The 16,272-nt window shown below is 42.2% G+C and overlaps 1 protein-coding gene across 1 annotated transcript in view; it reads right to left on the bottom strand.

Annotated features, from left to right (window-relative positions):
• Positions 1 to 7,184: 7,184 nt before the first annotated feature.
• The window catches only part of POPDC1 (popeye domain cAMP effector 1), a 51,178-nt gene continuing 42,090 nt past the window's right edge, over positions 7,185 to 16,272 (bottom strand). Inside the window, exon 8 of the mRNA XM_024115574.3 lies at positions 7,185 to 10,662. Coding sequence (XP_023971342.1) covers positions 10,538 to 10,662 — 125 coding nt within the window. The 3' untranslated portion in view covers positions 7,185 to 10,537. The remainder of the gene's footprint in view (positions 10,663 to 16,272) is intronic.

Raw genomic sequence — 16,272 nt, 5'->3', positions numbered from 1 at the left:
GATGTGCCAGAGCTTACTCTATTTCCTTGGGTTTGTATTTTCGTTTTATTTGTTAATACTGCACAGCATTAATGGGGAGACAGATCAGATTGCCAGGGAAAATTTAACATAGAACAAAGTAGTTGGAAGAGACCCTAGAATGTCATTTGGTCCAATATTCTGTCTTTACCTAGGATCACACTGGATCATCCCAACTGGTAATTCCCAAAACCTGCCAGAGAAGATTCAGCAAGTCCCATCCAAACCCCAGCACAATATCTAAATGTTCCAACACCATCCCTAACCCCACTCAAAACCAAACCAAAACAAACAGGCAATTTTTAAAAACCTCTGGGCCAAGGTCAGATTATTTAAGACATTCCATTTGGAGGTGCCATGTTAACCTACAGTGCTGCTTTTTAATTAAAAATTATTTCTTTTTTTAAAAATTATTTATTTATTTATTTAGACTGTACCAGGTCTTAGTTGTGGCATGCGGACTCTTAGTTGCAGGATGCATACAGGATCTACTGCCCCGACCAGGGATCGAACCCGGACCCCCTGCATTGGGAGCGCAGAGTCTTATGCACTGGACCACCAGGGAAGTCCCTAAAAAGTATTTCTTAATGGAACACTGTCCCATCTAGAATTTTCTTAAGGGCTTCTGTAAAAGATAACCTAAATAATATAATACAATTAAAAATCATGTTCTAATATAGTCCATTGTACAGTGGGCCTTTGGAGGTGTAAACATTCTTTATGGTTAAGGTGAAAGTCTGACTTTTAAGAAACTGTAGAACTGTAGTTTAATAATTCTGTGATTAAAGACCAAGTATGATACATTTCAGTTACGCATGATACCACCAGAGGGCACTCTTCGCCCACTCCCAATTTTACATCCACATGTTTGAATTTCTAACCATGAATGATAGACTTATCTAGGAAAATTTCTCCCTAGAAAAATGTGTAATTATAAGTAATGGCTTTTACAGGCTCTTATGAAGAAGACATAAGAGGCTGTCAATCTGAAGTTCATGATGCTGAAGGGATATTGATAGTCTCAAAAGTATTTTATCCGAGTATTTCTAGGTTTTCTTGTAATAAGAAACTTCAAAAATATAAACACCTATATAGCATTAAATGCTCATATTGCATCACTACCCCATAAATTCTCATCTACCTTTTAAGCTATAATACAAGACTTTTAAAATTTTTGTTTGGCATTTTATTACATAAAACTTTGGTGGCGTTCTTCTCACTTAGACATCTTAATAAGTCTGTCTACGCTCCTGTTATCTAAGAATCTTCTTAAAATACTCACACTATCACATCCAGGTGTTCTAGATTTGGGATCTGAACATGTGCACCTAGAAGCAAGGACTAATTAGATACAAGTTCCAAGAGAATTCCTAGGTATAATTTAGTGAAGAGATATTTCTTTCACCTTAAGCTTCCATTTATGTGTCACTGGTTAATATAATAATAGCTTTCACTTTTATAGTGTTTTATAGTTTACAAGGGCTTTGAAATTTGGTTCTCACAGAACCCTTCTAAGGTAAAGATGGCAGATATTACTATACCTATATTACAAAGGCATATACAATTGGGCCCAGGGAGATGACATTAACTGCTCAGGTCACACAACCAGGCTTGGAGCTAGAAAAGACACTTCAGAATTCTGATTCTGATTATTCTTTTCTCCCAAACACCAAAACCAGGCAGTAAGCTTCTTTCTGACTCTGCTCAGGAAGCTACAGGGAGCCAAAGAGAGTGAGTAAGGGAGTTGAAAGGATCACAATCACACACCAACAGTGGTCAAAAGGTACAAACTTCCAGTTACAAAATAAGTAAGCCCTGGGGATGTAATGGACAGCATGGTGACTCTAGTTAATAATACTGTTTTACACATTTGAAAGTTGCTAAGAGAGTAGATCTTAAAAGTTCTCATCACAAGAAAAATAATTTGTAACTGTGTGTGGTGATGGATGTTAACCTGACATATTTTGATGATCATTTCGTAATATATACAAATATCAAACCATTATGTTGTACACTTGAAATCAATGTTATAGGTTAATTATATCTTAATAAAAAAATAATAAATGTTCCAAAAACAAATATTGGTATTCACAGAAAAACACACACCAAGACTGCCTACATTTGCTTTGGTCTAACCATTTCCATCTCTATCACCTGCTTCTGCTATTCACTCTTCAAATCCCAAACTAACACTATTGTGGTTTTTTGTTTCCTAAAGCAGGAAGCAAGACCAAGAAAGTCTTCGCCTGCAAAGTCCAGACCAGCCTGCAGCTACAGCCAAATCACCTGGGATGCCTAGAGTAGTGAAGGTTTCTGACCTTCCTCCAGCCCAGAGCATCTCAAATTTACTACCCATTGGAATCATCTGGAAACCTTTTAAGAATCCTGATGCCCAGATAAATTACTTCAGAATCTGTGACTCCAGTGCGCAGCCAGAGTTAAGACTCACCGTTCTAGGTGTGTTGAGTTACTGGAGCCAGATTTTAACTGGTTCCCTAAGTGACTCTTTCATTAAAAGTTTGGGAACTATTGGCCTAGAGCCAAAACAAAACCCAAACCAAAAACAAACAAAAAACCACACACAAAAAAAGTTGCTTTTTTAACTGAAAACCGTCGGACTCTGAATGAGGATACTTGGGTTCCCATTTTTCTTGGGTTCAACTTTCCCAGCCATACCCTCCTCATCTGCTAATAAGGGGGTTGGACTAGTTAAGGGGACCTCAAAGTGTGGTCCCCTTAATAGCAGCATCAACATTATCTGGGAACTTATTAGAAGTGCAGCTTTTGGGCTCTACCCGAACTGTGCTGAATCAGACTCTGGGGCGGGGCCCAGCGGGCTGGGCTTTTAAGGAGCCTCCAGGTGATTCTGATGCAGCTCAAGTTTGAGAACTTCTGGACTAGCTGAAATTTACATACTCTATCTGCTCTAAAATTCTACAATTCTGTCCCCCCCAAAGGAAACCTCAATCCACACCATTCTGGAAGGGCTAGAAGGGGTTTGTCAGCAAGCTGACTGCTTTAAGGACAACTTTTGAGAAACCTTTAAATGATACACAAGGAAACATTGACCGCTTGGTGATGAAAGACGTGGGTGTTGCTCTTGAGAATGCTATCACAACTTCAAACCGACGCGGCATTCGCGAAGGACAGTCCAAGGACGGGAGCGCCCTGGATAGGAAGACAGCAGGTGAGACTTTGCTTAACCCCCCAAATCATCCTCAAGCAAAAAAAAAAAAAAAACAAAAAGGCCTGACTCACTTGGACCACGAGCCTCACGTGGAGCAAGGAGACGCCATGTCAGCGCTTAAGTCTGCACGCTGGCAATTACGGGCACCAGAAGTGGAAGATCCCTCACCTGGTCGGACCTCCTTTTACAGATAGAACTGAGGCCCCATCAGGAGATGTGAGCTGCCCGGGGTCCTAGCATTCTATAACAATCAAACCGCGACCGGAATACATGTCTCCTGAGTGATTGAGAGCTCCCCCTCCCCCTTACTCTCTGGGGTCTAGATGAACTTCTCTCGTCCTTCTATTGTCAAAACGTACTCATCACGTGCTCCATCCCACCTGCTCTTCGCTCTCCCCGTGGGAGAACAACAAGGATACTGGTTCAAAACAACCACAGCTGAAGATATTCTCTTTACCTCCTGGAGAGCCTCATTTAGCCTAATGCTGGCGTTTTCCACCCATAGCCACCTCCCCCGAGAGGCACCTGCAGCCTCCTTTCCCTGCCTAATGCTTCCAGGGGCCACATGTGGGAGACAGGATGGGCGCCTCTCTGCTTCAGTCCGACAGGTCCAGAGAGACTGCAGCCTGGACCCCGAGCCTGCAGACATTTCTGCCGTGAGCAGGAGGGATGTTGGTGACTGACCCCTGCCCGGCCTGCCCCCCAGGTCCTGCTGGTACCGATCCTCTGTCTCTTTACAAGGACTGTGGTTGCCAAGATTCCAGAAGCCTTAAGGATTCAAGGTGGCAACCAAAGGAAAAAGAGAACAGGGGATGAGAATGAATACATACTTCATGCCAACTACATGTTTGGGAAGGTTCTAGAATACACACAAGGACACAGCAGCTTAAAAAGGTGTAACTACTTGCCGAAGATCACATGGTCAGAGCTGGTGTTCAGAGCTAGGTAGATCTGACCTCAAAGTCATGTCCAAGGATAAAGACTCTGCCTCCTTTTTCAGGTCGGTGCTTTGAGCTAAGAGGGAGGTCAAGGTGGACAACAGAGATAAAAACCCGTTTGGGGCAAAGTGTAACTAGGACCCCACCCTTTGACATGAGCTGATAGATTATTTAAAGATCAATATAAATTTTAGCTTTTCTTTTTTTCTAAAAAAGCCTCTCCCTAAAAAGTACAAATTTTTTGTTGCTCAAAAAATTTAAAGCATTATATTTTTTTATTTCAGCATGGAAGCTCCTTGATAACCTAAGGTGAGAAGCTGAGAACAAGATTTGTACTGGGGGATGCAGGCTTCCTATCTAAGAGGACTGGAAAAAGCAGCAGAGTGAGCAGGTCCGCAGGCTGAGAGGTCTGGGATGGAATCCCCCCCTTTTACTAGCTGGTTTGTTTTGGCAAAATCAATCTTTTTGAGCTTCAGTTCGGTTGTCTTAACCACCTTCCAGGATTTTTGTGAAAATACTAAATCGTGTATTCTCTCATTTTTTCTTTTTCTTTTTGGCTGCACAGCACATGGGATCTTAGTTCCCCAACCAGGGATTGAACCCACACAACCTGCCTTGGAAGTGCAGTCTTAACCACTGGACCACCAGGGAAGTCCCCTAAGTCATCTATTTTAAATGCCTATAACAGTCTTTTGTACATAGTAGGCACTCAAGAGACAGCTATTACTACTCATTACATTATATTGTAATTATTCTTATAGCAAAATGTATCAATACTAATAAGGAAAAGAGTTAAAAGAGGTCAGATGAGAACAATAAAAATAGCGGGAAACACAATGAAAAAGGTTAGTGAGGCCTCCATGATAACAGAAACCCTTCAAAGAGAAATGAGTTCGTTCTGTTTCCTGTGCATCACGGCCCCCATGGGAGGCTAGGGCCTGAGGCTCGGCCCCTGGTCTGAGCTTTCTGCAGGGGACTCCGGGTTTCACCTCAGTCCGTGTCTGCACAAACGGCCTAATTATATGTAACCACCAGCGAATGGGAGCAGCTCTCAAGTTTTCATCATCTGCAGATAAATATCAAGAGGTAAATGGTGCTAATCATTTTCCTCTGGAGGCTCCCTTCCTCTGTGAGCTGCGTTTTGGCTGTGGGACCTCATTTACTCAGCTGGGAGGTAGTTTAGCTTCGTTCAAACCACATTTGCTTCTGCTGGTGTGTCATGCAAGAAGTCAGAGGGTGAAATCCCCAGCCACAAGGCTTCGTCACCAGGAGCAGGCCCGGGGCTGGTCCTGCGATGTGGAGTCCTGCCTGTAGCCAGCAGCTGGACCAGGCAAATGGGGCAGAAAACTTCCTGGCTGCATGCCAGGAAGCCGTGAATTCTCTCATGACAGGATAATGAAGGAGGCTGAGAGAGCCTGACGGTCAGTGGGGATATGTCTGCCACTAGTATATACCAAGGAAATTTTTTTTTTTTTTTTTTACAGTAGGTCCTTGTTCATCTGTTTTATATATAGTAGTGTGTATCTGCTAATCCCAAACTCCTAATTTATCCCTCCCCCATCCCCTTTCCCTTTTGCTAACCATAAGTTTGTTTTCTATCCGTGAGTATACTTAGGATTTGTTTTCTCCCTTTCTTTTGTCAATATTCCATATCCGTAAAGTTTACAATATTATCTATATGTCTGCCACTAGTATATACCGAAGATTTTTTTTTTTTTTTTTACAGTAGGTCCTTGTTCATCTGTTTTATATATAGTAGTGTATATCTGCTAATCCCAAACTCCTAATTTATCCCTCCCCCATCCCCTTTCCCTTTTGCTAACCATAAGTTTGTTTTCTATCCGTGAGTCTGTTTCTGTTTTGTAAGTAAGTTCATTTGTATCATATTTGAGATTCCACATATAAGTGATATCATACATTTGTCTTTCTTTGTCTGACTTACTTCACTTAGTATGATAATCTCTAGGTCCATCCATGTTGCTGCAGCAAGGAAATATTGATGTAGTATGTTCATTCATATTTATTCATCACACATACACCTTAGCAGAAAATTTTTTACGTATTGGTGACATGGCTTATTGAGAAAGAGAATTAATTACTTTTTTTTTTTAAGGGAAGACAGTACTGTGCTTGGTTTTTTTGGTTGTTTTTTAAATTAATTAATTAATTAATTTTTGGCTGTGTTGGGTCTTCGTTTCTGTGCGAGGGCTTTCTCTAGTTGCGGCGAGCGGGGCCCACTCTTCATCGCGGTGCGCAGGCCTCTCACCATCGTGGCCTCTGTTGCTGCGGAGCACAAGCTCCAGACGCGCAGGCCTCAGTAGTTGTGGCTCACGGGCCCAGTTGCTCCGCGGCATGTGGGATCTTCCCAGACCAGGGCTCGAACCCGTGTCCCCTGCATTGGCAGGCAGATTCTCAACCACTGCGCCACCAGGGAAGCCCGAGAATTAATTACTTTGCTCGTCATGTAAGATGCCTCTTCTAGTTGGGTCTAGTCTTGGGGCTGATCAGGGCAAGTTTATTAGGTGCCAAGGACCTACTATCAAGGGCCAAGAGATGGGCTTCCCAGTTCCCTTTCCAACACCGAGCACGGGTGATGGGAGGAGAGAAGGGTTTCTCCGTGAATAGAATAGACCCAGGGGAGGTGTTCTGGCTCCTCTATGTGACCCCTTGTGTTGTTGAATCTCATAGAACTAGAAGAGAATGTTCAGATACAGTGTATTAAGAAGTTGAAATCTATCCTCACAGTGAAACTCTGGAGGCTTCTCAATCGCTGCATCCAGGCAACACTGCCCACTGCCTCGTGCGTGGCCCTTTCTTTTCACGGCCAAAGGCAGCAAGATGGCAGGCTTTTGAAACTAAGTGGAACTAACTCAAGAGCATGCCCTCTGCAGGTCTGCTCAGATTACCTAAACCAGAGAAACTCCCATAACCTCTGAAGGTTCTTGAACCTTTGGGCATGGCGTTAGAGCAAATCAGCTACATGTAAGAGAAATGAAATTAAAAATACGCACATATTCCAAGTAAGAAATTTATTTGATCAAATGACAATATATGAAGATATTTTAAACTGTAAGGCTCCATTCAGTCGAAATGTAAATTTATTATAAAGTAAAATGGTATCAGTGTAAATGGCACCTAAAAGCAGAAAGAATGTGATCCCTATACATAATGTGTCTGTAAAAACCATTCACAAAATCCTTGTGTACTTTAAAACTAGATTGCAAGTATATCGGTAAAATCTGTAAATAGTACTTCAAGTGGGTTTCTTAAATTTCCCTTACAATATGTTGTTACATACAAGGTACTTGGGGTCCTGTGATGATCAGAGCATGGCTACCATAAGTGAGAAGATGTGTCCCAAGTGCATGGCAACCTCGAGTTCCCTGCACAGTGTCCTATCCCTTCACATCCTTGGGAATTTGAATTGAGTGGGTGGGAATTTCTAATAACTCTAGTTGGGATAATTAGAAAAAGAGGTTGGGAAACCAGGGTTGGAAAGAGGGAAGGGAGGGGAAACATGGTAGTGTCAACGGTTTCTGCAGAGCAGCTTTAGAAATGACCAGGAAAATGGATTTAAAAAATAATAATAACAGTGAATCCTTGGAGCTGTACCTCAGGGTCTGCACCAAGCCCCAAGGATTGGGACTGACCAGACTTCCCAAGTGTTTGGACAGGAGCCACCATGCACTAGCATGAAATCTTCACTGGCAGGCAAGGTCATCACCTGGCTACACTGGAGACAGGGCAGAGTATGTAGGTTACACAACTTTCCCTAAATATTTTTTCCAGCATCCAAGTGACTCTGCCTTTGGGGCCACGATAGGACCTGGGAGGCAGGACTCAGCAGCTCCAAGTTACAGAATCAGAAAAGCTTCAGGCATATGGAAGGAACCAGACACGAAGAAGGTGGCGTCTTCCAGTGGGCACAGCATAGTGTTCCAGCAAAGCACAAAGGTACAAAATGATTAAAGTGAAATGGACCATAGGGAGAAACGAAAAAGATCCCAGGAAGCTAAGGATGGTAAGTGAAAAATAATTATGTAGCACCCATTATTACTAATTTAAGATCTAGAAACATCATAGGGTTTGTGTTATCAATTTACAAATATAATATTTATGAGGGCTTGCAAAATATCATAACTGACATACATTCTGGTATAAACGTTACAGTCCAGCTTCATACAACGGACTTGATGTTACATTTAAACGGAGTATATTTGGGGTAATATACAGAATAATTTTTGCAGACCATTTTCTGGACCTTGGTCACACAGCTAAGTGAAGGCCAAAGAACACAGGAAGCATCTCATTGGTGGCTTTGGCAGCAAACATGTTTCTTATCTATGCATTATACAAAGATATACTTGTTCATTTGTATATATATTTATAAAAATTATCTGTAGGAGATCTTTTATGTTTTCTCATCTGCTTCTTTGCTATCCAGTCTAGTGGGAAGACCACTCAATGTCTTCAGCTCCTTTTAACTGTTGTCCTTAGAGGGATGTATTTAAAAATAGTTTCGTGTTTCCCATTCAAGCTAAATGGCTCTTTGAAGATTCCTGATCTTGAAATTACAATCTTCCTTATCAATGGCACTGATGTGCACACACGTTTTAATAAAACCAGTAAATGACTTCATATCACCTAATTTTAGCAGTGTGCTTTTAAACATGTTTGTTCCCAGCACTATAGAAAATAACCTCCAGACACATCCAGGCTGATCATTAGAGATGACACCCTCTGTTGTCTGAGGTTGACAAAGTGAGACAAACCTGAAGATGGGTCAGGGTAAGAAAATCTCAAGGTTCTGTGGATTCACAGAACCTTAAAAACATGTCTTTAGCAGTATCTAAAATTACTTTCTACTCAGAGAAGGATGTAATATCTAATTACTCTATAGAGTGATTTTGTAAATTAGGTCTTATGCATGTGTAAACTCAATGGCCTACATAGCTTCACTCCAATAGTTAAAGGAAAGCAGTATTAACACCATTACCTTATATACTAGATTCGGGCATTGAAAGGAAGAGTTCAACCTATTATATCTTTATAGTCTTAAAGCCAAGGCAAAGTCATTCACCTTTGTTTCATTTCCCCAAATAAATTTCTAATTTAGCAAACAGAAGAGACCACTATAGTAGGAAAGTGAAATCAGCCTTTCTACTGTGAGGTTAATAAGCCAACATTTGATGAATATGTTAGGAGCTGGATACCCAGTCTGTGGAAACTTTCTCAGTGAGTGACCAAGCATGTGAATTTGACTCACGTGAAATTACTAAAATAACTGGCTTTAAAAAATGAGTTTAAGGGGCTTCCCTGGTGGCGCAGTGGTTGGGAGTCCGCCTGCCGATGCAGGGGACACGGGTTCGTGCCCCGGTCCAGGAAGATTCCACATGCCGCGGAGCGGCTGGGCCCGTGAGCCATGGCCGCTGGGCCTGCGCGTCCGGAGCCTGTGCTCCGCAACGGGAACGGCCACAATAATGAGAGGCCCGCTTACCGCAAAAAAAAAAAAAAGAATAGCAGCTGAAGAGTGCAGCGGCTCTGTCAGCCTCGTCATTCTGCGACACTTGTTTGGCCACTTGACTCTCCAGTCCTCCCGCCCCAAGGAACGTGCTTCCTACAGCAGAGTATGGGGCAAGATGGCTCCACATCACAGCTGGGCTGGTTTAGCCAAAGGCCGACCCCAGGCTCAGAACCGCTTCCACTGTTACATTTCCAGCTTTAGGGTTCAGCCCAACTTCCAAACAGCATAATATAAGGGTAATGTGAGCAATGTCTGACGAGCTTTGTTCATTATCAAGCTATCCACACAATGCCCACAAAAGGAAGGCAGTCTAGTAGAATGACGTGTCTGGCCTGAGAGAAAAATATACATGAATCGCATCACACCTTTCTTTAAAATTTTCCAACCAAAAAATCAACTGAGCGAAGCCTGAGATTCCCTGCTTTTTAATGTTACCTCAGCCTCAATTTCGAAGTTACATTGTTTGTTAAAACTATCAAACGGACAGCCCCATTGCCACGGCAGAGAAAAAACTGTCTCTGACGAAAAGGAACAGCTCGGAAAGATAAGTGAAGGCATTTGCAATGACAAAGCGCTAAGATTTTTTTAAGTTAAATGATAACATATCTAGAAAACACTGTGAAAATATATCTCTCAAAAATAGCACTCGGTTTAGTCAGAAGGCTCAGTGGAACAGAAAGCTGACCAGTAAAAAGAGAAGATAACCTTCCCATGTTTTGAATCTCCCTCCCTTTCCTGCCCTCAGACTCTCCCAGGCTGGGAGTATCAATATTAAAGCAGAACAATTGAAAAGCAGTGAAAAAGTGCTGGTATTTTTCAGGATCTCTTCCAGACAGTTTCCCTCTTGGTAACGTGAATCCTCTCTTGGGATCAAGGCCAGCGACGAACTTTAAGCGTATTCGAGGACACGGGTTCAAAGACCTCGTCATCGTTTTCCACCCCTTCCTCTATTGGGTTCATCTTCGCAGAGGCTCGCTGGTGTAGGGGTGACACATCTGTCAGAGACACAGAAAAAAGAACCACTTAACGGACACAGAAAGAATAACCACTTAACCATCAGCCTGCCCTGATGCTGGCCTGATAGATCAATGGCAAACTCCAACTGGAAAATAAAACTCTCTGGGCTAAAACTCTCTGGGCATCTATAGCTGGCACCAGGAATGCAGTTTCCCTAAATACTGTATTTTTTTAACTTAATTTTTATTTTATATTGGAATACAGTTGATTTACAATGTTGTGTTAGTTTCAGGTGTACAGCAAAGTGACTCAGTTATACATATATGTATATCCACTCTTTTTCAGATTCTTTTCCCAGAGAGGTTATTACAGAGTATTGAGTAGCGTTCCCTGTGCCCTACAGGAGGACCTTGTTGATTATCTGTTTTATATATAGCAGTGTGTATGTTAATCCCAAACTCCTAATTTATCCCCCCCCTCCACCTTTCCCCTCTGGTAACCATAAGTTTGTTTTCAAAGTCTGTGAGTCTGTTTCTGTTTTGTAAATAAGTTCGTTTGTATTATTTTTTTAGATTCCACATGTGTGATATCACATGATATTTGTGTTTCTCTGGCTTACTTCATTTAGTATGATAATCTCTAGGTCCCTCCATGTTCCTGCAAATGGCGTTATTTCATTCTTTTTTGTGGCTAATATTCCATTGTATATATGTACCACATCTTCTTTATTCATTCCTCTGTCGATGGACATTTAGGTGGCTTCCATGTCTTGGCTACTGTAAATAGTGCTGCAGTGAACATTGGGGTGCATGTACCTTTTTGAACTATGGTTTTCTCTGGGTATATGCCCAGGAGTGGGATTGCAGAATCATATGGTAGCTCTATTTTTAGTTTAAGGAAGCTCCATACTGTTTTCCAGACTGGCTGCAACAATTTACATTCCCACCAACAGTGTAGGAGGGTTCCCTTTTCTCCACACCCTCTCCAGTATTTATTATTTGTAGACTTTTTGATGATGGCTATTCTGACTGGTGTAAGATAATACATCCTAGTTTTGATTTGCATTTCTGTAATAATTAGCAACATTGAGCATCTTGTCATATGGCTTTTGGCCATCTGTATGTCTTCTTTGGAGAAGTGTCTATGTAAATCTTCTGCCCATTTTTTGATTGGATTTTTTTTTTTTAATTGAGCTGCATGAGCTGTTTGTATATTTTGGAGATTAATCCCTTGTTGGTTGCACTGTTTGCAAATATTTTCTCCCATTCTGTAGGTTGTCTTTTGTTTTTTTTTATGGTTTCCTTTGCTGTGCAAAAGCTTTTAAATTTAATTAGGTCCCATTTGTTTATTTTTGTTATTATTTCTATTACTCTAGGTGACTGATCCAAAAATATATTGCTGTGATTTATGTTGAAGTGTGTCCTACCTATGTTCTCCTCTAGGAGTTTTATAGTATCTGGTCTTACATTTAGGTCTTTAATCCATTTTGAGTTTATTTTTGTGCATGGTGTTAGAGAAGGTTCGAATTCCATTCTTTTACATGGAACTGTCCAGTTTTCCCAGCACCAGTTATTGAAGAGACTGTCTTTTCTCCATTGTATAGTCTTGCCTCCTTTGTCATAGATTAATTGACCATAGGTGCATGGTTTATTGCTGGGATTTCTATCCTGTTCCATTGATCTATATTTCTGTTTTAGTGCCACTACCATACTGTTCTGATTACCGTAGCTTTGTAATAGTATAGTCTGAAGTCAGGGAGCCTGATTCCTCCAGCTCTGTTTTTCTTTCTCAAGATTACTTTGGCTATTTGAGGTCTTTTGTGTTTCCATACAAATTTAAAAATATTTTGTTCTAGTTCTGTGAAAAATGCCATTGGTACTTTGATAGAGATTCCATTGAATCTGTAGATTGCCTTGGGGAGAACAATCATTTAACCATATTGATTCTTCCAGTCCAAGAACACGGTGTATCTTTCCATCTGTTTGTGTCATCTTTGATTTCTTTCATCAGTGTCTTATAGTTTTCAAAGTACAGGTCTTTTGCCTCCTTAGGTAAGTTTATTCCTAGGTATTTCATTCTTTTTGATGCAATGGTATATGGGTTTTCTTAATTTCTCTTTCTGATCTTTCTTTGTTAGTGTATAGACATGCAACAGATTTCTGTGTATTAATTTTGTTGTTTTTAAAATTTTTAAAAATATTTTATTATTATTTTTTGGCTGTGTTGGGTCTTCATTGCTGTGTGTAGGCTTTCTTTAGTTGCGGTGAGCGGGAGCTACTCTTCACTGCAGTGCGCGGGCTTCTCATTGCGGTGGCTTCTCTTGTTGCGGAGCACGGGCTCTAGGCACATGGGCTTCAGTGATTGTGGCTCGCGGGCTCTAGAGCGCAGGCTCAGTAGTTGTGGCGCACGGGATTAGTTGCTCCGCGGCATGGGGGATCTTCCCAGTCCAGGGCTTGAACCCGTGTCCCCTGCATTGGCAGGTGGATCCTTAACCACTGTGCCACCAGGGAAGCCCTGCCTAGTGTCTTTTAATTTCACCCTGAAAGACTCCCTTGAGCATTTCTTCCAGGGTGGGTCTAGTGTCAACAAACTCCCTTAGCTTTTGTTTTTCTGGGAACGTCTTAATTTCTACCTCACTTCTGAAGGACAGTTTAGCCAGATATAGGATTCTTGGATGATGATTTTTTGTTGAAAACTGGACATCTGAATCTAATAATGTGTTAACTTTGGAAATCATGTTCTCCCCTTTTCCAGAGTTTGCAGGATTTTGTTGTTGTTGTTGCTTTATTGTCATAGGCTGTCTCTGTGCCAAGCCTGAGGTATAAACCTAAGGTCTTCTCAGGTCCTTTCTGAACTTGCACTTTTCCCTGGGCATGTATAGTTACTTTCTAATTTTCCCCATATGTGAAGGTGATTTTGAATGTCCTTGTCTTTGATACCTGGCTCCCAAAAAGGAAAAAAGAGAAATATGAAGAGGGGAAGGTGCCAGTTCTCTAAATCCCCTAGAAGTCACATCAGCTGGAAGATGAGGGACTTACAGCAATGGTGGGAGGTACGACAATGATCACCTGCACTTCTGTGACCAGAAGGAGCAATCAGTGATCAGAGCATAGATCCCCGATATTTGGAAGACAGGGTCCTTTTTGCCCACCTTGGTTCCTGCAAGCTGTGCGTAAGATGCTACAGGGACATGCGCACAGCTGCCTGCCATGTGGCTGGGGATAGGGAATGGGTAGCTACTACTGTGCTAAGAGCTGAAACTGACCAAAATTAACCTTCCAAGTCTTCCCCTGCAAGTGACAAGCCTTATTCAATAAACTCCGGAGTTCCAAAATAGTTATGTAAGACAAATTCTGCCAGTGCAATTGTTATTCTAGGTGGGGAAACAGATTTCCTGTTGCTTCTTACTCCACCACCTTCCCAGAATCCTCCTTGGCACATTCACCCTTGGGTCCCCTGTCTGTTCACCACATGCCCTAGCACATCTATATATGCAGGAGCTCCAATTTTCCTGTTCCACCCCCTACCTGGGTGTTCAGACTATGGAAGAGGTCATGAATTCCTCAGCAAGGGGCATCAGCCACATGTCAAGATTTATTGGTCCCAGAGAACCAAGGACCCACCTCTTTAAATCTCTCAACTCCTCCTCCTCATCTTCTTGCAGTCATATATCCTGTTACATTTTTGCCTAATTTTCTACCTATGTGATCAAATTCCTGAGAAAAAGAGAGGGATCTTCATGCTGTGTGTGTGTGTGTGTGTGTGTACACACGTGTGGATATACCAGCACCTTCTTTTCTAAATCCCAAAACCATACCAAGTTTTGGGTTTGGTTTTTTTTTCATTTTTTTAAAGTTAAATTCTGTCAACAAATTTCCCCCAAGCTCTCTGAGTTAACTACGGACAGTAGGGTTGTCTGAAAGATTCTTGGCAAAACTTAACATCTGCGAGAACTTGAACAAGGAAAACCAGCCCATGAGCGTGCATGCTTGATATCTCTGAGCCTGGAGCAGGTCCTAAGACCATGACTGGTAGAGAGAAGTGGTGACATGTCGCCTCCCATCTCTCCCCTCACTGCCTCTCACCCTCTGAGTGATGTTGGTCTCACTTGTGGACTAATAAACACTGGGTTGATGGGAGGGGAGACTGCAGGCTTCTTTACCCTGAAGAGAACTGCAGCTTGACTGGGCTGCTGAACTGGGCCTTTGTGAGGAAAGAGTTCCCCAGGCTCTCCTCCCCCACCTTGTAAATGCCCAGGGAGAAAAGGTCCACAGGGGAGTGAGTAACCCTCACAGTCTTGGCTGGCCAATTCCTTGCTTGCCTGTGAGTTCCCAGAGGAAATGCAAACAAATCAGACTACACTTGGCTGCTGGCCAATGAATCTTTTAACTTCTTCAATAAAAAGTCTTTAAAACTTTGATTCTGACCCAAATCTTCTGCTCTAGCATAAAAACTGCTGGGCCTCAAGTCTCTCTGTTGAGGGGAACAGTGTGTCTGTGGCATTTGAATAAGGATGTTTATCTCAGAAATGGTTCCTTGAGCTCCACCAGGTTCTATAATAAGCTCACTGCATCTCACTTCAGCCTTCAAACCTTCCTGAATATCTGGTGTATGCTTACCTACACCCCTTATAGCAGTTGTTGGGTGAATTTACTTGTGAATGCTCTTAACTCCATCTTCTTTCTTTGTAAGCCCCCAATTATGCTTTGTAAAAGGGCCCAGGGGTTGCTGAGTTTCCACTGAACCAGGACAAGAGAGAACAAACACTCAAGCAGGAGGCACTTAAAAGGTGTTGGTCACTGGTATTCACTATCCAAAGTGGTCCTGGAGCTACCACATTACAAAAAATAAAATAAACTTAAAGAACTGTTGAGAAATAAGGTATAGTTTTGTTTTATTTTAGACTAAATGGTAAATTAGATTTTTTTTCATTCCCCCTTTGTTGCCGCTTACTTCCAAAGCAGATTATATGGCAGATACCTGCTCTGTAAAGCCACATCTCCTGCCCTTATGAACAGAAGTCTCAGGAGGAGGAAGAACCAAGTTTTCCAGACCTAGGCATCTCTCCTAGTCTCAAATCAATACTCTTACCACCTTTACTTCCACTTCTTCCTAGAAATAACATTACTGAGTTCACTTTGAGCCTTTGAGAGGAAGTCTGGAGGAAATCAGTTGCCAGCAAACCACTAAGCAGTGGTTTTTTAATCTACCCTGTCACCAATTTACCTATACAACATGGACATTCAAACAGCAGCTGAACCCTCCGATGTGTCTCCTGGGTATTGAACTTGAACCTCCTCAACCTGAAATCTGCCAGCTCCAAACCTGTAGCATACCTGGGAACCAAAGCCATCAATAAGGTTCCCCAGAAAATCTCAAATAGCTGGAAAAGTAACTGGAGGCAGGAGAAGATTCCAAACTCAAAGAGAGAAGAGAGAATCACAGATCAGATCCCAGGCATTTTTTTTTTGTTTGTTTGTTTGTTTGTTTGTTTTTGTGGTACGCGGGCCTCCCTCTGCTGCGGCCTCTCCCGTTGCGGAGCACAGGCTCCGGACGCGCAGGCCCAGCGGCCATGGCTCACGGGCCCAGCCACTCCGCGGCATGTGGGATCCTCCCAGACCGGGGCGCGAACTCGGTTCCCCTGCATC

Source organism: Physeter macrocephalus, chromosome 10 (assembly GCF_002837175.3).
Source record: "Physeter macrocephalus isolate SW-GA chromosome 10, ASM283717v5, whole genome shotgun sequence".
NCBI lineage: Eukaryota > Metazoa > Chordata > Mammalia > Artiodactyla > Physeteridae > Physeter > Physeter macrocephalus.
The sequence above is the reverse complement of the archived record's forward strand: the minus strand, read 5'-3'. Positions and strand labels throughout refer to the sequence as shown.